This window comes from Bos javanicus, chromosome 3, assembly GCF_032452875.1.
Source record: "Bos javanicus breed banteng chromosome 3, ARS-OSU_banteng_1.0, whole genome shotgun sequence".
In the NCBI taxonomy this organism is placed as follows: Eukaryota; Metazoa; Chordata; class Mammalia; order Artiodactyla; family Bovidae; genus Bos; species Bos javanicus.
Window position 1 is genome coordinate 46,353,626 of NC_083870.1, and position 26,672 is coordinate 46,380,297.

At 37.8% G+C, this 26,672-nt stretch overlaps 1 protein-coding gene across 1 annotated transcript in view; it reads left to right on the forward strand.

Annotated features, from left to right (window-relative positions):
- DPYD (dihydropyrimidine dehydrogenase) overlaps nt 1-26,672 on the forward strand; it is a 930,948-nt gene that overhangs the window by 589,354 nt on the left and 314,922 nt on the right. Inside the window, exon 15 of the mRNA XM_061411115.1 lies at nt 14,988-15,056. Within this exon, the coding sequence (XP_061267099.1) occupies nt 14,988-15,056 (69 nt within the window). The remainder of the gene's footprint in view (nt 1-14,987; nt 15,057-26,672) is intronic.

The following is a 26,672-nucleotide window of genomic DNA, read 5'->3' on the forward strand; positions in this document are numbered from 1 at the left end:
TACACAACAGGATTATCTAATTGAACTTGCATTAAACATGCAATCATAGTTAATGAGAGCAAAAGAGCTACATCTCATAAAATAATTACAATAATGTTTAGTATTTACATAAAATTTTCATTTGGGATTTAAAGTCTTTAACACAAAATAATCTTTGTAACACGCAAGTGCTACATGTTTAGTATTGGAAGAAGTGCCCAAACTCTCATGTAGTGCATCATTCCATGTAATTTTCTTGAGAGTTTCTTTATTACTATTTTATTTTTAATTTCTTTTTACCTTCAAATTCCTGTGTCACATTTTAACACTGTATTAATTAACCTTATTAATTTATGAAGGTATTTAATTAAGTGAATATTTATTTCCTCTAAATAGAAAGAGTTTTAAACTGAAATATAGAAACTTTATATTTCAAATCAACTCTTTTATGTGCCTTTGAAAGGCTAGTCCTTGAGTGAACTACATCAATACAGCAACATATCATGACCTTTTAAATAGAAGAAAAATAAAATCTCATACACAGGTTTTCTGTAGGTAACATTTTTGTGTACATGGAATTCAAATTTTATGCCTTCAATTGACTCACTGCAACTTCAGTAAAGGGTCAACAGTGATAAAATAACCTAAATCCAGTTGGACATCGTAGATTAAAGCCAGTGTCAAAATCATGCTATGAAGGCAGTAAATGGCTTATAGGTATAAAAATATATAGTAGTCTTGGTAGTTTTATATATGTACTTTTTCTCCATTATTGCAGCAAGTACTATAATCTTTATAGGGATAAACTAGATTTTTTAATTAATAATAAGTAACAAAAGGACATCCTTCCTTCCATAGATATTTGTTAAATTCATTAGATGCTATGCAATGCGAACCAAAAGATAAGAAAATAAAGGTGAATAAAAAGTAACATGTTTTTCCATTGAGTGGAGTAAGGGAAGACAGTGATATAAATAAGCACACATTTGTGATATAGTGTGACAGGAACTGGAGTAGAGAAGTAAATTCATCACTCAGATATCAGTAAAGACAGTAGTTCTGTCTCTGAGCTCATTGAGTGCAATAGAATAGAAGTGCTCTGTGTTAGAAACTTGAAGAGTGGATAGAAGATATATGGTCAGAGGAATGGAGAAGACTATAAAAAGAAGAATCTGCACACAGAAGAGAATGGAAGCCTAAAAACAATCTGGTGGCCAATATATATAGTGAATTCAGTTTGGTCGGTCAAGATAAGGGACAGTAAGATGATTTGGAGACAGATTATAAGGGGCCAGTACTACCCTATTTTCATTCTTTAATGTTTTTAGGTGGTTAGGAAACAGCGAATCATCTCATTGGGCCTTTCTCACTTGATCTTCCTTTGACTTCATGATTTCCTAGGGAGTTCTACCTGCCTATCCTAGCTTAGATGGTATTTATAGAGTCACAGTGAAATAATACATACAGCAAGAACACAGTAATAATGTTAGTCTCTGAGAATGAAAGTAATAAAAATTGACACACATTGAATAAAATCTACTGGGTATAAAAATAAACCCACAAGGTTTTCTATAAATGTGTATTTAAGGAATGCAAAAAATGATTCAGAGAAAAAAATATTGTAGGTAGAGAGTTCAAGATTTATAGTTACTCTTGTTAGCTATACAATCATGAGCATTACTTAACTTCTTTAAATACATTTTTTCTTTCCTATATGCCAATCAGGACTGATAAGTTTCACCTTATCATGATTAGAGGTAATGCATGTGCTTGGCACATGCAAGTACACAGCAAGTGCTATTTCTTATTGTTGTTATTGTTACACTTAATAAAAGTGGTATCAGTTAAGTTTGGCTACATAACAAAACACCCCAGACTTAGTTGCTTGAAACAACTGTTACTTTAATTCACAATTCTGCATGCATGTGAGTGATTTAGGTTGAGCTAAACTGTGGTTCTTCTGGTCCCAGCTTGTCTTACTCCATCTATAGTCAACTTCCAGGTGGGCTGTGGGCTGACTGGTCCCAAGTAGCCTCAGCTGTACGGCTCATCCCTGTTCCATGTGATGTCTGATCCTTCAGCAGGCCATGCTAACTTGATCACATGACTTCAAGATTTCAAGAGAGTAAACAGAAAAGGACAGGCCTCTTTAAAGTTGTGGCTTGATACTGGCACAACATCACTTCTGTCACATTCTGTTGATTGAAACAAGTTACAAAGCCAAGTTTCAAAAGGCAGGTAAATAAATCCCCCACTTAAAGAGTAGCTGCACATCTGCATTGCAGTGGCTTCCCTGGTGGCTCAGCTGGTAAAGAATCTGCCTGCAATGTGGGAGAACTGGGCTCCATCCCTGGGTTGGGAAGATCCCGTGGAGAAGGGAACGGCAACCCACGCTAGTATGCTTGCCTGGGGAATTCCATGGACAGAGGAGCCTGGCTGGCTACAGTCCATGGGGTCCCAAAGAGTCAGACATGACTGAGCAACTAACAGACTACGTTGCAGAGAGGTATGAATGCAAAGAAGGGACACCTTTGTTCAAATGATTTACCACAAAAGGACTGAGAACACAAAATCAACTAGAATCTCTAATGTAAATTGAAAGGATGGGAAATCAATATGGTATTGTCTTGATGTAGTCAAGAGGAACTTCGAGTCAAAAGACCAGAGCTTAATCCCTGCCTCTCCTATTGATTTATTTGACCCTGGTAAAATAAATTATCTGTGCTCATTATTCTCAATATTAGGTTTTCTACATTCAAAATTATTATGTTAAATAAATTAGATAATAGATGTGAAAATGTGTGTTAAGTGTAAAATATAAATAAATGATTTTTATTCTTTGATATAAAGTATATTTTATTAAATATGAGAGGTTCTTGAATACTCTTACCTTGAACCATCTATCTGTTCTTATTGTCTCTGTAGACTATAAAAATTTACTTACATTTAGATATTGTAAATGTAATGCAATGCATTATTTAACTACTTGGATTACTTGCAAAGTGTGTTCCTTTCAATCTCTTTTCTCAGTTACCTATTTCAGTATTCCTTTGAGGCAAATATTTTTTGAATCCCAATTAAATATAAGGTACAATACTAGATGCTAGTATTTTCATTGGAAAAGACCCTGATGCTGGGAAAGGTTGAAGGCCAAAGGAGATGGGGGTGGCAGAGGATGAGATTATTAGACAGCATCACCAACTCGATGGAGATAAATTTGAGCAAGCTCCAGGAGATAGTGAAGGACAGAGGAATCCAGTGTACTGCAGTCCATGGGTTCGCAAAGAGTTGGACATGGCTTAGTGACTGAAAAACAACAACGAGATGCTAGCAATACAGTGATAAAAAATATGGGCTCTAATCCACTAAACTTTGGTCATCTTTTAAAAACATAGAAACACCAATTTAATACAATATAACAAATGTTATGATAAAGAAATGCAAAGGATGCTGTGGGATGTCAGAAGAGGGGTGCCTGACAAAGAGATGGAAGGGTGAACAAGTAAGCCTTCCTAGGAGAGGTAATGTCCAAAAGAAGAGCAGGGATTTGCTAGGCTGAATAATCTAAAATTCAAAGCCAAATAATCACCTGGTTAGAAACCATTGTTTTAGCCCCTTGCTTGAATAAACCTGGTTTCTACCTATGAAAACAGCTCCATTGCCCATGAAGTGAAGCCATTCATTTCCCCCAAAGCTAACTGAACTCCTTGAGATTCCTTAAACAGAGCATATTCCTTAAAGGCAACACCCTTTGCCTTTGTTTCTGCTGCTTAGTACAACTGGAGTACTCTTGGCTGTTTTATTCTAATCGGTTTCCAATAAATACTCATGTATGATTTCAGAATCAATTAAGAGTTACTGTTCTATGAGACCTTCCCTGATTCACACAGGTACAAATAATCACTCTTTCCTTTCTGCTCTCACTGTATGCTGTTTCATACACTATAATTATTTTTGTATCAATTTACATATGTCTGCTTTATTATACCATATGCTCCTAGAGCACAGGGACCATTCCTTATTCATTCAGACAAAAAGAATAGACATATGGTCAAGAGAATGCAGAATACATGTTATATTCAGGAAACAAAGTATTTAATTCTTTGTGGTTAGAGAAAATGTTGCATTATGGTCTTGTATAGCATATTAAAGAGTTGGATTTTTATCTTGAAGTCAGATTTGAAGCAGAAGTGTGATATGATCAGGTTTGTCTCTTTAGATAGATCTGGCAGATGGCTTAGCCTGGTATCAGAGATGGGAAGACTAATAGGAATATATTTCAGTAATCCAGGGGAGCAAGCATGAACATCTTAACTAAAACAGATATGATGAAAGAGTCAGAGACACCTAGAAGAGATATTTGAGGAGTAAATTAGAGCAATACTTCTCAAACTTTCCTGCAGGTTAGAATTACCTGGAGGTCCTTGAGAGAACACTGATGTCTGGGCCTAATTACATACAAATGTAAGAGTTATGTTTTTAACTCTCCAGATGATTTCAGTGCTCAGGCAAATTTCAAAACCTGTGTACTAGAGAGTATTTGGAAATAGTTGGATGTAGGCAGTGAGAGACATGTAGAAAGAAAATCTAGTTTTCTAACTTGGAACAAAAGCATAGAGTATAAGCATATTTAATGGAGAGAGAAGGCAAATTCCAGGTAGAGAAGTTTAAGTTTGATTTTGGGCAAGTTGAATGTAGGTTCTTTAAGGCAGTTGGATATGCTGTTCTTATACCCAGGAGAAAGACACAGATTGGAGGCATTTCTGAAGTTTCTACGTATAGGTATTATCTGAAATCATTGTGAATATGATGTCTAAGGGATGTGCATGAAACAATGCTAAAAGAGGACCATGAGTACAACCTGGGGACGTTAACATGTAAAAGACGCTCAGGGCAGAAGAGCCTGAGAAGGAATAGCAAAAATAGGAACAAGAAGGATAAAAGGATGTATCTCAAGAGCCCACATGAGGAGGGTTTCAGTCAGGAAGCTGGAGGTGGTTAACCATCTCAGTGCTGGAAAGAGTTCTGGTAAAGGTTTGGGCTGAAAAGTATCTGATATTTTTGTAACTGGTGACCAATGGTAGATCAGTTTCTAGATACAAAGGGGATGGAAATTAGATAAAAAACTAATAAAGTGAAAGTGAAAGTCAGTCAGACGTGTCCGACTCTTTGCGACCCCTTGTATTGTACAGTCCATGCAATTCTCCAGGCCAGAATACTGGAGTGGGTAGCCTTTCCCTTCTCCAGGGGATCTTCCCAACCCAGGGATCGAACCCAGGTCTCCCACATTGCAGGTGGATTCTTTACCAGCTGAGCCACAAGGGAAGCCCAAAAACCAGTAATAAGTGATCAAAAGAAGAAGAAAAAATAGCAGTTACTGTAGTTCCTGAGTAGTCTACAGTGGTTGTTTATTTCTTGTACTAGTGGAAAACGTCTCTGATTTTCTTTTTTTTTCCCCTATCTTTTTTTGGCTCATATTGCTTTATTTTAAATTTATTTTAATTGGAGGCTAATTATAATATGTAGTGGTTTTTGCCATACATTGACATGAATCAGCCATGGGTTTACATGTGTTCCCCATCCTGAACACCCCTCCATCTTCCCTCCCCATCCCATCCCTCTGGGTCATCCCAGTGCACCAGCGCTGAGCACCTTGTCTCATGCATCGAACCTGGACTGGCTATCTGTTTCACATATGATAATATACATATTTCAGTGCTATTCTCTCAGATCATCCCACCCTCACCTTATCCCACAGAGTCCAAAAGACTGTTCTATACATCTGTGTCTCTTTTGCTGTCTTGCTAGGGTTATCGTTACCATCTTTCTAAATTCCATATATATGCATTCCATATATATCCATAAGCACTGTATTGGTGTTTTTCTTTCTGGCTTACTTCACTCTGTATAATAGGCTCCAGTTTTATCCACCTCATTAGCACTGATTCAAATGTATTCTTTTTAATGGCTGAGTAATACTCCATTGTGTATATGTACCCCAGCTTTCTTATCCATTCATCTGCTGATGGACATTAGGTTGCTTTCATGTCCTGGCTATTATAAACAGTGCTGCGATGAACATTGGGGTACACATGTCTCTATGAAAACTATGTGCACATTTTGTAACTTTGAACATGGCTTTTTCGTATTAGAAATAGTTGTATAAGCGAGATATATGTATGTCCCAAAATAAGCAAAGAAAGAAAACACTAAATATTAAAATAATATAAAGGAGAACTTTAAGAGTACTATTCTCATTTGCAACCATTAAGTTAACAATAACCATATAAAATTTGAAGAGCTTGTGAGTTTTACTTTTAATGTTCTTCTCTCAATGTGTACATTCCAGGAAAATTGTACCTATCTCATTTTCACTATATTCATATAATGGCATAAAGAACATTTACAATTTGAATGTTGTACAATTATTTAATATTTAATGAACTTTTTTTTTTTAGTTTAAATGCCTGAAAATCACATGTCCCATGTTATTTTTTCCTCTTCAATGTAGTATAATCCCCGTAGTGTTAGGAAAGATTTTGTTAAATTGTTTGAGAAAACCTAAGTTGACTACTTGTAATTTACACTGTTCCCCTTTGTCACTTTGCACTTTGCCTATTTTTCCCTACTAAAAATTTTAGGTTGTCTTGCAGCTGAACTATTGACTAAATTTCCATTGTAGTTCACAGTATGATTACAGGATACCAAAACAGTATTTCCAACCTGTGTTGTAAGCATAGACTGCAAATGTTTGGAAATTTGACAAGACAGCCAAAGATAAAACTTGGAAGTTTTATATTGTTCTTCACCATAATTTCTGACATGCAGACTTCATTGTCATTCAGCTTGAAAAAAAAAATGCTTAATAAAATCATTTTCTTTATTCCATAAAGAAATGAATTATATAAAAATAATTTGACCAGAAATTGTGATTCTTTAATTTAAAAGCTTTGAAGGATGACAGTTGAAGCCATTTAGCACTATTTTTTCTTTCTGTGGAGTAAGTGCCCTGTTTTTTTTTTAACCTATGAAGTATTTTTCAGGCAGAAACAACACAAAATCTGATTCATAAATTATTATAGTTGGCATTTTATATGCTTTAGAACATTAATGTTTAATAGAAATTGAATGTTTACACATTGTAATTTTAAGCTACATGCATTAGTCAAAATGAATGTCAAAACTATGTAAAACTGCAATTTAAAAGTATTCTCTCAACAACAGAATTAGATATAAGAATGCCCTTTTATGGAATGCACCAAATTTTTGTGACCAAAGCAACAAAAAACATCTTGATAATATGAGTTTCAACTTTGAAGTAATCTATAAAACCTGTTTTATGGTCAGCTGTGTAAAGGGAGCTTTCTTTGTACTAATTTTCTAAATTATACTGTCCTTTTACTAATTTCATTTTATAAAAACACGTCCTGATTAAATATTTTTGCCTTTCCAGCCTAGTGTTCTTACCATAACCCCTTGGTAAATTTTTGTTCCCATTTTCTTAGATGTCTAGGTCAATACTTTCATCTCCCTCTCATCCTTCTAAACCTGTCTCTACTTCTCTTAACTGTCAGTAGGAGACCTCATCTGTTATATGATAAAGAAAATCTAAACACCATGGAAGATAATTTCACTTTTTCCACACCAAATCTGTAAACTGAACTATATGCATTCCTGTTTTCTGTCTACTCTACCTTTCCATATTGTTAGACTGGAAACAATGCCTGTGCTCCTTGCACAGTTTACATTCTCTACTTATGTGATAGATTCATCATCACCTCTTGGCTTTTCAATAGTTTCCTCCTCTTTTCCATGTCACTTCCACCAGTATAAAAACATATGTAATATATAGCCCATTAAAAAAACGAACAAACTCTCACTTGCCCTCCCATAGCCCTTCATTTACTGCCTCATTTCTCTTTCAGCAAGCCCACCAAAACTATTAGAACGCTTTGTGTATCACTTCCCTAACTCCTTCATGTTCTCTTTATTCAGTCTAGTCTGACTATCTGCCCTCCCTGCTTCCCTGACATTTCTCTTGTAAAGGTTACCAGTGGCATCTGTATTGCCAAATCCTGTGGACAGGTCTCTGTTTTCTTACATCAGCTCTCAGAAGCATCCATCCTCATAAATTTCTCCTTTCTTTATGGGACATTTCCCTCTCTTGGCATTTGTGACACCACATTTTAATGTGACTCTAGGTCAATCCTCATCTCTTTCATTTTGTCTTGTTTTATTGTATTCTGTTTGTAAAGTCACTAAGCCAGGTGGCTTTTAAATACCATTAATGTTGGAGTCTCTGTAATATTCACTTTCAACCCTAACTTCTTTCAGTTCAGTTCAGTTCAGTCACTCAGTTGTGTCCGACTCTTTGAGACCCCATGAACCACAGCACACCAGGCCTCCCTGTCCATCACCAACTGCTGGAGTTCACCCAAACCCATGTCCATTGAGTCGGTGATGCCATCCAACCATTTCATCCTCTGTCGTCCCCTTCTCCTCCTGCTCTCAATCTTTCCCAGCATCAGGGTCTTTTCAAATGAGTCAGCTGTTTGCATCACGTGGCCAAAGTATTGGAATCTCAGCTTCAAAATCAGTCCTACCAATGAACACCCAGGACTGATCTCCTTTAGGATGGACTGGTTGGATCTCCTTGCAGTCCAAGGGACTCTCAAGAGTTTTCTCCAACACCACAGTTCAAAAGCATAAATTCTTAGGCACTCAGCTTTCTTTGTAGTCCAACTCTTACATCCATACATGACCATTGGAAAAACCATAGCCTTGACTAACTTCTTTAGTGACTTCTATACTCATGTATCCAGTGTCACAATTAATGTCATCATGGAATTCTCTAGGCGAGAATACTGGAATGGGTTGCCATTTCCTTCTCCAGGGGATCTTCCCAACCCAGGGATTGAACCCCGGTCTCCTGCATTGCAGGCAGATGCTTTATCCTCTGAGCCACTAGGGAAGCCCCAATAGTTTGCTAAATACTTTATATGTAATATATTAAAGTTGAACATCTTAACAGTTCCTGACTTATAATTGGACTAGGCTTTGTCCCATCTCAGTGAAGCATCTATGTTCCATTCAGTGGCTCAAGCCAATAATCTAGGGATCATCCTTAATTTCTTATTTTTTCTCACCTCCTGAGAATAACCATTGACTTATCTGGCTCAGATTTCCACGTCTGGCCATTTCCATGAATATTACACAAGTCACCTTATTTCAACTAAACTGAACTCTTCACTTTTACCCTACAGCCCCCTCATTCTGTTCCCTATAAAGTAGCCAGCATCTTTTAAAAACGTAAATCAGATCATTTTATTACCCTCTTTTAAACCTTTCAGTGGTCTCCTGGTACCTCCCATATGCATGCATACCTGTGTGCTCAGTCATTTCAGTTGTGTCTACTCTGCGACCCCATGGACTGTAGCCCACCAGGCTACACGGGATTCTCTGGGCAAGAATACTGGAGTGGGTAGCCATGCCCTTTTCCAAGGGATCTTCCCCACCCAGGGATGGAACTGGCATCTCCTGTGTCTCCTGCATGGCAGGTGAATTCTTTACCGCTGAGCTGCCAGGGAAGCCCCATTACCCCTATAAAAAAAAAAAACTCCCACAGGTTTCAGCTCCCAGAGAAATGATTGCTTCCTTCTCCTCTCATTTCCTTTTGCACTCTTCTTGCCCTGTCATGAAGCACCAATGACAAAGGCCTTCTATTTTTTAAGTGTATCATGATCACTCCTCCTCCGGAGTTCCTGCTTACAGTTTCCTCTACCTGGAATGCCAGCTTTTACCCAAATCATCTGATGTGGCTTTATGCATCCCTGTGATTCTCCATCTTGCTCGCCTGTATTGTTTTTAAATCTTGACCCAAAAATAGTTCAAATAATGTATTCTTTAATGCCTTTTTTCCCCCTCTTAAAAATATAGGGACTTTCCCTATATTTCCTTCATCACTTCAGAGTTACTGGCACATAGGTCTCAAAGAAATACTGATTGTTGAATAATCAAAGACTCTGAATCAGTGTCTTCAACTCCTCTATATGTCATTTAGTGCCTACTACAGTAGATACTCAGTTTCCATATTAAGTGATTAACTAATATGGTTTGAATCTCTCACTTGACTCTTAAAATGTTCATAAAATGTAAGATTAGTTAAAACATTATATAGCATTTGGCTTTTATGTATAAACTCATCCAATAATGTTTTAAAATATGAGCCATAAAAATGGAGCATTAGAAATGGCATAAATTAAATGAAATATAGGGAAATGTTGTTCTTTTAAAAAAATGTTTCATTGGATATTCATTTCTAGTAACTTTTCATGATGTTTCACAATATGAAATATACATTAACTCTTTTTTTCCATAGGAAAAAAGTAACCTGTCTTCCTTTGTTTGATTAAAAACCAGGCACTGCAAATCACGGAAGGGCTTTCCAATCCTCGAGGAAAGATTAAATTCTATTCAGTGTTCTTTTACTGTTGATGTGTTTTAGCCTGGCCTTTTGAAAAATGCTTATATCTTTTAATCAAGAATAAAATGATTTTGGGTCATCTTTATTCCTCTGAAATAGAATGTCAATATATATTTTCATGAACCATCCCTTGATTTTAGATAAAGATATTTAGATTTCTTAGATAATTTAGCATTTAAAAATAAGGTATAAAGTTATTTTCCCCTTAAATTTACTTGACAGAAAAAAATGCTTAGGAAGTTATTTTAAAAGTGACAATTTTAGTTTTGCATGTAGTAATTGTCAAGACTGTCAGTGATAGAAACCAGAATATAACTTGAGTTTCCTTAAGTCAAAAGTGCTGTTTACTGGTTCACTTGGACAGGCATGCTAGTGGTACACCAGACTTAAAAGTGACAGAACCGTGTCTCCATCTTGCGTCTCTACTTTCCTCTGTCTCTGCTTTTTTCATCCTAGTGCAGCTAGCTTTGAGTGGGAGTGGGAGGGTTGGCTTGGGTAAGTAAGGAATCAGTCAGTGATTACTAGCTGCTATGAACACACTCCATTCCAGTTTAGGGACCAAAGAGGAAAGAAGTCTTTTATCTCCTCAGTTCAGCTGAAGGACTTTAATGAGAGTAGAGTAGCTGATTACTATGATTAACCCTGTTGGAGATATTTTCCCAGCTTTTTGGGTAAGAAGGTAGAGCCTGTTTTTTGAAGATGAGGAATGAAGAACCGGGTAGTGCTTAGCTGTTCAGAGCACACAAAACTTCTGTCTGCTCAGCATTATCTATCTCTCCCACCTGTGGCCACCCCTCCCCAATGACAGTGTGCCCCAAATCATACCCAGTCACTGCGTTCCTAGGCATTTGATGGCACCAGTGTTCTCAATGTTCAGGACAGTTCTCTGGGTGTTATTTACTTCTCTCCATCAAGCTCAAATGTAGCTCCTCATAATCCTGGGGACTTAAAAGGTGAATGATGATTCTAACGAATCCAGGCACAATCAATATATATTTGAAGAAAAAACAGCTTTGTCAAAATCACCATTTAGTAAAGAGGAACTATGTTAGTCCCTACTTGAGAACATCTATCATATCCAGTTGTCAGGGCCAGTAAACCTTGATTTCTTGGAAGTGGCTTTCTTGGTCAGCCCCTCTGCCTACCTGGATCCTCCCCACTAGAAGGATCTTCCCTCTTGTCCTCTGTGGCACCTGAAAGGGACACGGGAGGAGGATGCCATCCTGATATAGCAGTCACTTCATATTTATATGGGAGTATAAACTTGAGGGTTACTTTGCCATAACTGGAAGCAAGTTTGGTTTTTGTGTTTGCCTGTCTTTTCTTGGTTTTGGCTAACAGAACTCCCTAAAAACCTAGGTCTACTGTTTGTCTCTTTCACCACAGAATCAGTATCTAATAAGAAAGTCATTTTTTCAGTCTGAATCTTTGGATCTAACCTTGCTCTTGACATTTTACCAGCAAGCTTGGGGAGTCTGCTCCTTCCCTAAATCCTTAGATTAACCTTTCTTTATAGAACGGTCTTTTGGACTCTGTGGGAGAAGGTGAGGGTGGGATGATCTGAGAGAATAGCCTTGAAACATATATATTATCATATGTGAAACAGATCACCAGTCCAGGTTCGATGCATGAGACAGGGCGCTCAGGCTGGTGCACTGGGATGACCCAGAGGGATGGGATGGGGAGGGAGGTGGGAGTGGGGTTCAGGATATACATGTACACCCATGGCTGATTCCTGTCAATGTATGGCAAAAACCACTACAATATTGTAAAGTAATTAGCCTCCCATTAAAATAAATTTTAAAAAATAAAAGAAAGGTGTATTTGTTGACTTGAACTCGAGGCCACTGAGGACAGTAGAATCTGTCCACTTGCCCCCAGCCTTCATCCCAATTGGTTTTCATTTCAAATGAAGTCCCCCGTGCAAGGAATACTCAAGAGGAGGTAATAGTGTAGTCCTTGAAGGTCTGGTTGCCTCTCTGGGGAATTCCTCCCTGCTCTGTTTTCTAACTGGAGGGTGGGGCAGAATAACATCAAGATTTTATAGCATGTGAAAATGGCAGAGTGTATTGAAGAGGCATAATTACTCTGGTGACCCTTTCTTGCTTGTAGATGGGCAAGTTTAGAAGTTGACCTTTCACTTTTTTTCAGCCCGTATAGAAAAGGCCAAGGGTCATTCTTACATTTTTTTTTTCCTCCCCAGTTCTTAAAAGCTACACAAAAGTTGAATCCTAAACTCAGTAAAAAACAATCATGCATTCTTACTTTTCCTCCTCTAGTCATCATCTACTTTTACTTTTCTCTGTTTGTTCCTCTCTCTAATAGGAATCTGTTTGAATACACTGTTTCTCCTGGCTTCCTTTTTTCTCAGCATCATCTTACTTTTGTCTGACTAAAGTTGTAAGATTTTCTCAGTCACTCACAGTCAGCTTCTCAGATCTCCTGATTCTTCTTTTTCAATCTTAATACACACAGTTTCTGTGTATTTTGACATCTGACCCTTTCTCTGTCACCAAGACCAGCATTCACAACTGTTCTGCTCACTCTTCTCTCTGAATCATACAATAATAATTTGCCAAAAGTTTTCACCAATTGTTTATTTTTTCCCTTCTCTAACTCATGGTGTTCATTTCTGCTTAATCTTAAAAGGATAAACTGAAAATGCAACTCTCTGTTCTTAAACCTTTAGTGACCTCGTACATTTATTCAATCAATTCTACTATGTGCCAAACATCATGCTGGTTATTGTAGATAAAATGATGAATGGTGCAGAGCAGTCCAGGTACCCATGGAGGATTATAGTCTATCAGGAAAAAATTGACCCAACGTTAAGGACAGGCTTATTCAGTATTTAGAGCTCTGGTATTCAGAACTCTCTCCCGTATGATTATAGCTTATTTTCTTTCTTTTCTTGATAAAAGCATTCATCTGACTTGTTTGTCACATCTTTGTTTTGTTTTTTTTGACATATTAAAAAAAAAAAAAAAAGCTGTATGTGGTGAGAGCCCAGTGGCTTTTAGCGGACTCTTCTACTAGACTCTGTGGCTTCAGATTTGGCACAGACTTTATGTCCTGATCTCATAGTCTTTAAATGGTAATAATAGAAAGTAATTACTGACATATACTGAATATTTACATTAGGCCTGCAAAAAATAATGGTTAAAAGCACAGATTCTTAGTTAAATTTTTGGGTCTGAGTCCTGGCTCTGCTTTTCATTAGCTCTGTAACCTTTATGTCTCAGTACCTCAGCTTCTTCATCTGTAAAATGGGGAGAATCATTTGAGAACAATTAAGTAAGTTAATAGGATAAAATCCATTAAAGCATTACCTAGTACATTATTAGAGTCATAAACTCTTAGCAATTTGATTGTTACTTTTCTAAGTAGATAGTGGGTTTCCCTGGTGACTCAGTGGTAAAGGACCTGCCAATGCAGGAGACATGGGTTCTATCCTTAGGTCAGGAAAATCCTCTGGAGAAAGAAATGACAACCACTCGAGTATTCTGGTCCAGGAAATTCCACAAACAGAGGAGCCTGGTGGGCTATAGTTCATGGGGTTGCAAAAGAGTCAGACACAACAGCAGCAAGTAGATTGTAGTGTTATCCATGTTTAACCAATGAGGAAATTAAATGTCTTGTCCAGCACCACACAGTTAGTGATAGAGTCTGAACTCTAATCTAGACATTCTGGCTTCAGAGCAGATACTAGTAACTACTACTCTATGAAGCCTCCATTATATTGTAATACTGTAGTTAAATAATCAACATTTAGCAAACTTTAAAACTGTAATTCACTCTGAATATGTAAGGTGTAATTATCCATACTATAATAAGATGTGATTGAAGAAGACACTAATTTATTTCCTTTCCATATCTTGAAACCTTTTAGCTATACCAGTAATTACGTTAATAAATATTTCTACGTCATTATGGGCTTCCCAGGTGGCTCAGTGATAAAGAATCTGCCTACCATTTCAGGAGATGCAGAAGACCAGGGTTCATTCCCTGGGTCAGGAAGATCTCCTGGAGTGGGAAATGGCAACCTGCTCCAGTATTCCTGCCTGAAAAATCCCATGGACAAAGGAGCCTGCTGGGCTGCAGTCCATGGGGTCACAAAGAGTTGGACATGACTGAGTACACATGCACTACATCATTGGATAACTTAAACAACTCTTTTTGCATACGCAAATTCATGTAATCACTATCACTTTTTGATGTTGGCTAAGTCAGTATTATTATCTCCATTTGAAAAATGAGAATGCTGAGGATTGGGAAGTTAAGTAACTTGCTCAAGCATTCAAAGATAGTAAATGAGAAAGTCTCTAACCTAAGTCTGAAGCCCCAGATCTTATCCTTTGCTTCACTATAATTCCATGCTGTACTTTACTGATTTCTTTCAGCAGATGGAAAACTAATTTTTATGATATAATTTACCATTATAAACATATATATGTAAATATCATAGACCCCTGTGTATAAAGACATAACTATTTGAACTAATTTTCTTTCCTTTCTCTTTTTAAAGATTGTGATTGCTAGCATCATGTGCAGTTACAACAGAAATGACTGGATGGAACTCTCCAGAAAGGCTGAGGTAATGATTTCTTTATATTTATTTTATTTCTTCTCTTCTATTTTTATTAGTTTTAAATAAAGAGCTGTCATGAAAAATAACCCTGTAGAAGAAAAATTGAGTGAAAAATGGTAACTTAAAACATTTCTATTACAATTTGTTTACCCTGTGTTTTCATTAAAATGATGGAAATGTAAATTTAAAAGGAATCTATTCTATAAAAGTAGTCCCTTGGATTTCACACACTGCCTAAAAATCCTTTATTCTTTGACTCCATATACTCTTTATTTGCATATTAAGCAAACTGTATATTATGATGGATGCCATGATAAAATTTAATTCTACCTTTGAGAGTCTAACTTGATCTTACCTTGCCTTTAGGCAAGCTAGTTTGACAGCAAGAAAAGAAATTTTGAATATAAAGCTCTTGAATATTTAAAATATAAAAGGTTCATTTAATACTATACTAGTTTGAATACAGACATGCATAAAATGGTAGGACAGAATGCTCCTGAATGGAACACTAGTCAGCGAGTTTTCTATAATATAAATTGAATCTTGCACAAATGCAAACAACTAACCATGTGCCTCAAATTTCTATTTCAAATAGAAAAATACATACTTAAAATTGTGTACTTATGTCCATTGTTCTATCACGAAAAACACTGTAGCTGGGGTTTCTTGAAAACCTCTAAGAAGTGAAGACTAAACCTAATAATAATTATGAACTAACAGCTCTGCCTTATGAAATGTTATAAAGCTTTCTATAGCATTTAAAAATTGTGATTGTACAGTTTATTTGGATATCTTAGATCTGTGAGGGCAAAAATTGTTTCTGGGACTTAGATGAAATTAAATATGATCAGTAATTGGCTTCGTGATCTTTGTTGCTGGGTCCATTTTACACATGTATTTACCTAATTGACCGTGAAATTTTCCACAGAGCCCAGGTTTGGCATGAGTTTTGCCAATTTAAAGCTGACTATGATGAATGGCTTTATCACACTACTTGCTCTTCTGCCTTCTGTAGAATAAAATACTGAAAGTATTTTTGTCAATAATAAGCCTTAATTTTTAAATAAGCCAATTTTACTTTTAAAAAGTCAAAAGCTTTTATATATGTATAAAGATACAGCTTAAAGATACATTCCATATTTCTCACACTCTATATCTAATTCTTTAACTGAGGTTTTATTCAATATTATTTTGTAGCTTCTCATTAGCAATCAATCAAAGTAAAAGGGGAAGGAAGAAAAAAAGGAAAATATGTTTGAAAGAAAGAAAAGGAAAAAGATATGCCTTCCATTCAGTCAAAATAGTCTGTTAGATCTCTCAACAGAAGAGCAATTTGTATATCAAGGAGTTCAATCTTGAAGTGTGTCAATTAAAAAAAGTTCCCTCTAATCTTTGAAATATGGACCAGCTCAGGGCATAACACAGGAAGGAACTATCCCCAGGTCTTCATATTTCCCTGGAGGGAAGCAATAGGCAGGATGGTTCCACCATAGCTCATATGGTAGGCACCCAATAAAGCTTTGTAGAGTCAGTATTTGGTTTTGTTTCTGTGAACACATGCTTCACAACAGATTAAAACAGATTTTCTTACAATGGAAGAGCCCACATTAAAACAAATCAACAAAAACAAAAGTGTTCAAGCCAAAGTTACTATACTACTTACAATGTACATTTGTTTGGGGGTGGTGATAATGAAGGGTAGGAATCTGAGAGAACATACCAGCTGTTCTACAAGCCATTGCTTTTAAGTTCAGCAAATCACTTAATATGATGATGGATATACTTTAAATTCATGAAGTTCCTCTCCACAGAGTAGATTAATTCTTGAATTGCACAACAGGGAATTCAGAAAATCTTGCTATCAGCTCTTTACTGTTATATCTGAAAACAGAAATGAATGTGTGTAATAGCAGAGTAGATCCATTTGTACAAAAATATGAAAAAATAGAGATTGAGAGAGAAACTCTATATCAGAATTAAAATTTGGACAAGAAGGGACCATTATTATTTACTTCATTGGAGACTAACATTTTATTGTATTATTTTGAATAAACATTTAAGGCCATGTTGGGGGGTGGTTAAAAAACCAGGAACCTAGTACATTCTTAAACTATGGTAAAATCTACCAGATGCTGTTTTTAAAAGTCAGTGTGCATGCAATATATCATTTTTTTCACATGCATATTCTTGGAAATAGAACCATGTTGAACCAAACTTTCTTTTTCACTCTAACTCTCTAGAATACACATACTTTTAATGTCTTATTCCTCAACCTGGTTTTAATTTGTCTTGTTTTTTGAGCACCATAAAACAGAAGCAGCCTCCAGAAAAGTTTTTATAGCTTGGTGTCAAATTAGTAGCATTGTTAGGCTCTGCTCAATTTCTTTGGTTCAGGTATCTGATCACATGCTATCCTAATTTTCTGGGACATTGATAAACTATTCCAATTCCATGGAGGGAAGATCTCTGAAGCACTTACTATTTGCAGAGTCCCTGGCCATCCAAAACAAAGGTGAATAAGGTATAGCCTCAGCTAGGTAGACATGTTCACACTTTAAATGTGTATACCAAATTGAACCATACCCCATAGTAGATCTTAAATAGATCTTGAACTCATTTGAATAGATTTGGAATCCATTTCTTTCTTAATGTGTGTTAGCTTAGAAAACAGAGCCTGAGTCAAAATTAATGTGAAGATGCTTCACTGAAGGATTCAATTCCAAAGCAATAAGATTAAGGGGGGTGTGAGGGGAGTGAAGGCAATGGGAAGAAGGGAAAGCAGATGGAGCGTGGTGTGTTCCAGAGCTAGCTGCCACTTCACAAGGAGATGGAGCCAATTGCTCAGCCATGTGGGATGGGAGGGCTGTGTGGGATCATCCTGCCTCACAACAGTTTAGAGAAGAAGACGAGTGAAGGACACATCTACTGGTTCCTTCTGTTTCTTCTCTCTCACTCGTCACACTTTATACCCCAAAGGTTTACTTTCTCTGCACATTTGGGCTGCATGTCCCTCCCTCCTTAAGCAACTGCTTCAGAAGCCAAATCCCACAGCATGTTGAGAGCACTGGCCCTCCTGGAGCTCCCACTCTGACACATTCAGTGGCGAGTCCTGCTCTCATCCTGAGGGAGCTATGAGAGCTGGCAATGACAGGAAAGCTGAGGACAGCAACAGGGACCAAGGTTCTTTTTTAAGCTAGTGGCAAAAGCTTGGGTGGCAAGTAAGGCCACCAAATTTGAGGAGACATATAAATTAGGTGTGGCTCAATATGCATTGCGTTTGTGTATGCTAAGTCATTTCAGTGATGTCCGACTCTGTGTGACCCTATGAACTGCAGGCTGCCAGGCTCCTCTGTCCATGGGATTTTCCACACAAGAATAGTGGAGTGGGGGGCCTTGTCCTCCTCCAGGGGATCTTCCCAACCCAAGGATCAAACCTGCTCTTCTATCTAACCTGCATGGGCAGGCAGGTTCTTTACCACTCGTGCCACCTGGGAAGCCCTCAATATGAGTTGCTACCATCCTAATCTGAAAGCCCCATTAATCTCTTTGCTTCCAATCAACCACAGTCTTCCCGCTAGCTTTCTGACCGTGTAAAACTCTTAACTTGACCTGTATGGTCTGGTACCTGGCCATTCTCTGGTGTCCCCTTGGGTTTGTTCTTTACATTCCAGACCCCAATGGCCTTCTTTTACTCCTCCAACACACGTGCACCTCAGAGCCTTTGCCATTATCCTGGGCTGAAATGTTCTCTCTTCCTCCTCTTGGAGCTCCCTGACTAGTAGGTTAACCCCCTGTCCTACTCCTTCTGAAATCCTATGCTCAGAAGCTAGTTTATCATAAAGTTGATGAAGCTTAAGTTTCAGAGCCCTTACTTGTACAAGCTACTTCCAAGGCCCATACCTGATTTTCTCTTTTTAATTTTTAAATCATTTTTATTTTTAAAGAAGTATCTGCAAATTGTATGAACTTCAGGCTCCTCCCCCAAATCTGGGTCTACCTCTGCTTGTGCCTTTTCTCCACAGAATTTAATAAAACTGGTGATTAACAGTGATGTCATCAGCTCTTTCACCTGTCTTCCTTATGACAAAGCAACCTGTCTGGGTGGAGACTTCACCTGGTTCACTATTTAACCTCCAATTCCAAACACAGGGCTTTGCTGGTCAGTGGATAGTCCTCAGATATTTGTTGAATGAAGCAAAATAAAGGCACAGAGCTGATATACAGGCATGTGATAAACAAAAGGAAGCAATTACAGAGTAAATGGGAAGAATGAATTTGATTTGGCACAATGAACTTGAGGTGATTAAAATCCAAAGCTGAAGGTTTCAGGTCAGGGATTTGATGGGCGATTGCCAAGGGTCTGACTGTAACTGGTAGGCCAAGACAAGGAAGGTCCAGCTGAGAGGCATAGGTGTCAAAACCAGGTGACCATACTATTCCTAGTAGAGAGTCCAAATAAACCACTTTGAAGCCAGGTTCTTTTCATGTTTTCGGTTTTTGTTTTTGCTTTTTTATAAACTAGGATCTGGACTAGTGGTATTTCATAAAATTAAATAGATGTTGAAGTTAGGAAATCTCAAATAGGCTGAGATACAAAGCAGACAGAGGTACATGATAGGAATACGTAGGACCAGTTGGATATAAATTCCTGAATACTAACAGTCAGCAGGACAGAATAGAATCAGGAAAGATAGATGCCTAGTTGGAGATAGGAGATAGTCACAGACTTAGTACCCAGTGGGGCCCAAGCCAATCCAGTGTTGACCTGTCCCAGGTCCACCTCGAAGTGGTCTAAGATCCCAGAGAACTTGAGTCCCCGGTTTTGGATAGTTGAGACTAATTGACAGTGTTGCTATGTAGAAAGTTGGCAGTGGGCCTCATGTATTCTTCTAACAGAAGAAAATTAGGGAGAATCCAAGAAGTGTCCTTGGAGTAAGCAATGGCAGCCCACTCCAGTATTCTTGCCTGAAAAATTCCATGGACAGAGGAGCCTGGCAGGCTACGGCCCATGGGGTCACAAAGAGTTGAACATGATTGAGTGACTGACTGAGCAGGCACCAAAAAATGTAGCTTCATGTCTTTCTACCCTGCTTGGTCTCTTATATCTTTTACTTGTTCCCCTTGACCCATGGAAGACTTCTCTTCCCACTAGGGCTCTGATTTACTACCCCAAGCCACCCTCCACACGTCTGTCATTCTCACTGTGCTCAGGCTCTGATACCCTCACTGGGCCCTCATGGCTCTTCCTCAGAACTTCCTAGTCACCTACCTTGCTCGTCCCCAGCCAGTGACTTTAGAACTATCCAGATCGATAAGGAAGAGAGAGGTAAGGAAAGGAGAAGGAAAAGAACCGTGTACCCCATTTTGTTGGATATATTGTACAAGGGTTTGTGGTTTTGCTTCCCTAATTTCTCTGAGAGGTTTTACAAAATGAATCAGAGAATTTTAGAAATCACATTACTACCACTACTCTGAGAATTTCTTAGAATAGTTTTCTGCTACCCCTTCCCCCAGTCCCAAGTATGGATTTTTGTTGTTTTGTTGTTCAGTCACTCAGTCATGGAATTCTCCATGGACAGAGGATACTAGCAAGAATACCAGAGTGGTTTGTCATTTTCTACTCAAGGGGATCTTCTCAACCCAGTGATTGAACCCTCGTCTCCTGCATCTCCTGCATTGGCAGGCAGATTCTTTACCACTGAGCCACCTGTAAAGCCCCCGAAGTGTGTATAGCTACTTTATATTCTTTTTCAGATCAAAGCTGAGGAACAGCAAGTTGGAGATTGTAACTGAATGGATAGATGGATGGATAGATAGATGGATAGACAGTGAGACAGGTAGTTAGACTAGATTAACTGCTTATACTACATAATATTTACTGCAGTCCAGGCACTGTTCTAAGTCATTCACTTTTATTAAATTTATTTGTACCTTAGAAAAGCAATCTTGTGAGGTACTTTTCTGTTTTCCATGTTTTGGAAATGAGGAGACTGAGGTCAAAAGTTGTTAAATAATATGCCCAAGTTCACACAGCTAGTATGTGGTAAAAGTGGGATTCAAACCCATGAAATCTGGCTCTATAGTCCATACTATTAACACATCATTCTACTTCATGCCAATAAACAGATGATAAATAGATAATGTATGAAATTAGGAGCAGCAAATTTTCTATGTCACTGCCTTCACTAGATTATTTTATTGTATAATCATTTAGGTGAGGCAGAATAAACTCTGGGCTAAGTGACTAAACTAAAAAGCTTGTGACTAACAGGAGTCAGAATGCATGCCCAGTTTCAGTTAATTTAACATTTCATGGTAATTCAGCAATTAAGCCTTTTTGAATGCATGTGGTTGCTTAGAAATAGCATTAACTGCCTTTTAAGGTGGTGTACATCGTATGACAAGAGTATTGAAGCAGAGGCCAAATGAGTATTCCCCAGCTCTTGGTGTTATTTTGAGCAGGATTATCTGTTTTTGAGGCCTAGATCCTCATTTCAAAGATCTTTATGGGTATGTTTAGTGGGTTAGCATTTGTATATGGGTATAGTGGTGGGAAAATTTTTGACAGTCACTGAAAAGACTAAATTTAATAAGTGGTCTTACAAGATTTTAATATCTATTTAATATTTAGAAACTTGAAAGATGTCAAGTTGTAATGTTTTGTTATCACGTTAAAACAATTCTAGCCATGGATTACCTGATTTCTAATAAGTTATGATAGTGACCAAGAATACAGGTTCTATACTTAAAATGCTTGATTTAAAGATCCTATTCTCATTTACAAGCTTTAGAATAATAAATTAGTCACTTGAACTCTTTGTAGCTTGATTTTATCAGTTACAAAATGGGAATAATGATAGATCCATTATAAGACTCCTAGTAAAGTATCTGACATATTGTAAGTGTTCAATAAATGTTAGTTATTATTGTCTACTATGAATCTAATTGTAAGCTTGCACTTACATTTTAGAAAATATGTATAAATATCTATACAAATGACACCTAAAGCTTATTCCAAAATGTTGTTGAATTGATTTGCTATTAATTGCTGCATTTCAACTAGCAGTCTAAAGCAAATAAGTCTAAAAGAAATATTTGAAATAACTAAGACATAATAAGAAAAAATATATACTTGCAGTGTACAATCTTTTAATTAAGCTGCAGATTCTCACATGACACGGTTTTGAGATAGGTCCTATTGTCTCCAGTTTACACTTGAATGTATGTGTGCTTAGTGCTTAATTGTGCCCAACTCTTTGAGGCCCCATGGACTGTAGCCCACCAGGCTCCTCTGTCCATGGGATTTTCCAGGCAAGAATACTGGAGTGGATTGCCATTTCTTCCTCCAGAGGCTCTTCCTGATCCAGGAATGGAATCCATGTCTCCTGAGTCTCCTGCATTTCAGGCAGATGCATTCTTTAGTGCTGAGCCATCTGGGAAGCTCTTACACTTGAACAGATGGGAACAAAGAAGGTTAACTTACTTGCCCAAGTTCCTTAGCAGATCTAGAATTAGAACTCAGAGTTGTGTTTTGTCTAAGGTTACCACCAAACTGTGATTCAAATAATTTTCAAATAACATGAAGCATGTACAAAAACCATAATAAAACCATGTTAGAAAATAGGCTGAATGATTCAATGAACTTTCACAAATGTGCAGAAGGAAAAGCAGACTCACTAATGAGTAAAAGTGAGTAAGAAAGTCAACCAAGAAAGATATAACTATCGATAGAATACTTGTTTGTTGAGGTATTATTTAAAATTAATAAAATAGGAAAAAATCTTGAACGATTAGGAAGAAAAGAAAGATTTAAAGAAAAACTGTTGGACTAAAGAAAGGTCTGATATGCTTAGAAAATAATGAACTTTTAAAAAAGTCTTTCCATGATGTGATAGACATGTTATAATATTATGGAAACTGAGCCATGCTTACCTTACTCAAAAAGAAATGGTGGCATTGAAGGAATTCTAGAAGTTAGGTAAAAGAATCATTGAGTTTATCTTCCATTTCTCAAATTTAAAAAAAAAAAAGTGTTTTAATTGTTCTTAGAGTTTTTACAGAAGACTTCTAAAGAATTCTATGGTTCTCCAGTTATTTTAAAAATGCTTAGTGTGAAATATTTTGTTCATTTCTATAGGATCCATTTGTATAAATTAATGAGTTAAATAAGAAAGATTCCTACTTAATTATTAAATTAAAACAAAATTATCTGTGCTTCATGTTTCTTAGGATGGATTTTTAAAAAATACAATAAAATTGATTCAGTTTAAAAAGATGAGAGAAATAGGTGAAGAAAATTAAGAGGTACAAACTTTCAATTACAAAAAAAAAATGAGCCATGGGTATGAAATGCATGATATAGTCAATAGTAGTGTAATATCTTTGTATGATAACAGATGGTGACTAGGCTTATAATGATGATTATTTGTAATGTATAGAAATGTATAAAAGTATTGAATCACTGTGTTGTGCACCAGGAATTAACATAGTATTAGATGTCAATTATACTTCAAAAATAAACAAACTTATAGAAAAATATAAGTGAAAGAGGAGAGTGAAAAAGTTGGCTTAAAGCTCAACATTCAGAAAACGAAGATCATGGCATCTGGTCCCATCACTTCATGGGAAATAGATGGAGAAACGGTGGAAACAGTGTCAGACTTTATTTTTGGGGGCTCCAAAATCACTGCAGATGGTGACTGCAGCCATGAAATTAAAGGACGCTTACTCCTTGGAAGAAAAGTTATGACCAACCTAGATAGCATATTCAAAAGCAGAGACATTACTTTGCCAACAAAGGTCTGTCAAGTCAAGGCTATGGTTTTTCCAGTGGTCATGTATGGATGTGAGAGTTGGACTGTGAAGAAGGCTGAGGGCTGAAGAATTGATGCTTTTGAACTGTGGTGTTGGAGAAGACTCTTGAGAGTCCCTTGGACTGCAAGGAGATCCACCCAGTCCATTCTAAAGGAGATCAGCCCTGGGTGTTCTTTGGAAAGAATGATGCTAAAGCTGAAACTCCAGTACTTTGGCCACCTCATGCGAAGAGTTGACTCATTGGAAAAGACTCTGATGCTGGGAGGGATTGGGGGCAGGAGAAGAAGGGGACGACAGAAGATGAGATGGCTGGATGGCATCACCAACTCGATGGATGTGAGTTTGAGTGAACTCCAGGAGATGATGATGGACAGGGAGGCCTGGCGTGATGCGATTCATGGGGTCACAGAGTCGGACACAACTGAGTGACTGAACTGACTGAACTGAACTGAACGTGGCCCAGCCCATGGGACCCAGTTTTGCCCTCAGTCTCTTCCATCAGTAAACTTCCATAAGGACCTTTTCCCTATCCATCAGAAGGCAGAGAGAATGAAAACCACAATCACAGAAAACTAACCAAACTGATCACATGGGGCACAGCCCTGTCTAGCTCAATGACACTATGAGGCATGCCATGTAGGGCCTCCCAAGATGGACGGGTAATTGTGGAGAGTTCGGACAAAACGTGACCCACTGGAGAATGGCATGGCAAACTACTTCAGGATTCTTGCCTTGAGAACCCTGTGAACACTGTGAAAAGGCAAAAAGGTATGACAATGAGAGATGAACTCCCCAGGGCAGTAGGTGCCCAATATGCTACTGGAAAAGAATGATGAAACAACTCCAGAAAGAATGAAGAGATGAAGCCAAAGCAAAAACAACACCCAGTTGTGGATGTGACAGGTGATGAAAGTAAAGTCTGATACTGTAAAGAGCAATACGTATAGGAATCTGGAATGTTAGGTCCATGAATCAAGGCAAATCAGAAGTGGTCAAACAGGAGATGGCAAGAGTGAACATCAGCGTTTCAGGAATCAGTGAACTAAAATGGACTGGAATAGCTGAATTTAACTCAGATGACTGTTATATCTATGGCTGTGGGCAAGAATCCCTTAGAAGAAACGGAGTAGCCATCATAGTCAACAAAAGAGTCTGAAATGCAGCACTTGGATGCAATCTCAAAACGACAGAAAGATCTCTGTTTGTTAAGGCAAACCATTCAATATCACAGTAATCGAGTTCTATGCCCCTGGTGGCTCGGACAGTAAAGCATCTGCCTGCAATGCGGGAGACCCGTGTTTGATCCCTGGGTCGGGAAGATTCCCCTGGAGAAGAAAATGGCAACCCACTCCAGTACTCTTGCCTAAAAAATTTCATGGATGGAAGGAGCCTAGGGGCTACAGTCCATGAGGTCCCAAAGAGTCTGACATGACTGAGCGACTTTACTTTCATGCCCTGACCAGTAATGCTGAAGAAGCTGAAATTGAATGGTTCTATGAAGACCTACAAGACCTTCTAGAACTAAGACCCCAAAAAGATGTCGTCTTCATTATAGGGGACTGGAATGCAAAAGTAGGAAGTCAAGAGCTACCTGGAGTAACAGGCAAATTTGGCCTTGAAGTACAAAATGAAGCAGGGCAAAGGCTAATAGAGTTTTGCCAAGAGAATGCACTGGTCATAGCAAACACCCTCTTCCAACAACACAAGAGAAGACTCTACATGTGGACATCACTGAGATGGTCAATACTGTAATCAGATTGATTATAGTCTTTGCAGTCAAAGGTGGAGAAGCTCTATACTGTCAGCAAAAATAAGACCGGGAGCTGATTGTGGCTCAGATCATGAACTCCTTATTCCCAAATTCAGGCTTAAATTGAAGAAAGTTGGGAAAAGCACTAGACCATTCAGGTATGACCTAAATGAAATCCCTTATGATATTACAGTGGAAGTGACAAATAGATTCAAGGGATTATATTTGATAGACAGAGTGCATGAAGAACTATGGACGGAGGTTTGTGACATTGTACAGTAGGTGGTGCTCGAGACCATCCCCCAAAAAAAGAAATGCAAAAAAGCAAAATGGCTGTCTGAGGAGGCCTTACAAATAGCTGAGAAAAGAAGAGAAGCTAAAGGCAAAGGAGAAAAAAGATATACCCATTTGAATGCAGAGTTCCAAAGAATAGCAAGGAGAGATAAAAAAGCCTTCCTCAGTGATCAGTGCAAAGAAATTGAGGAAAACAATAGAATGGGAAAGACTAATGATGTCTTCAAGAAAATTAGAGATACCAAGGGAACATTTCAAAGACAGGCTCAATAAAGGACAGAAATGGTATGGACCTAATAGAAGCAGAAAATATTAAGAAGAGGTGGCAAGAGTACACAGACGAGCTTACAAAAAAGATCTTTATGACCCAGATAACCACTATGGTCTGGTCACTCACCTAGAGCCAGACATCCTGGAATGCTAAGTCAAATGGGCCTTAGGAAACATCACTACGAACAAAGCTGGTGGAGGTGATGGAATTCCAGTTGAGCTATTTCAAATCCTGAAAGATGATGCTGTGAAAGTGCTGCACTCAATATGCCAGCAAATTTGGAAAACTCAGCTGTGGCTACAGGACTAGAAAAGGTCAGTTTTCCTTCCAGTTCCAAAGAAAGGGAATGCCAAAGAATGCTCAAACTACAACACAATTGCACTCATCTCACACGCTAGCAAAGTAATGCTCAAAATTCTCCAAGCCAGGCTTCAACAGTATGTGAACCGTGAACTGCCAGATGTTCAAGCTGGTTTTAGAAAAGGCAGAGGAA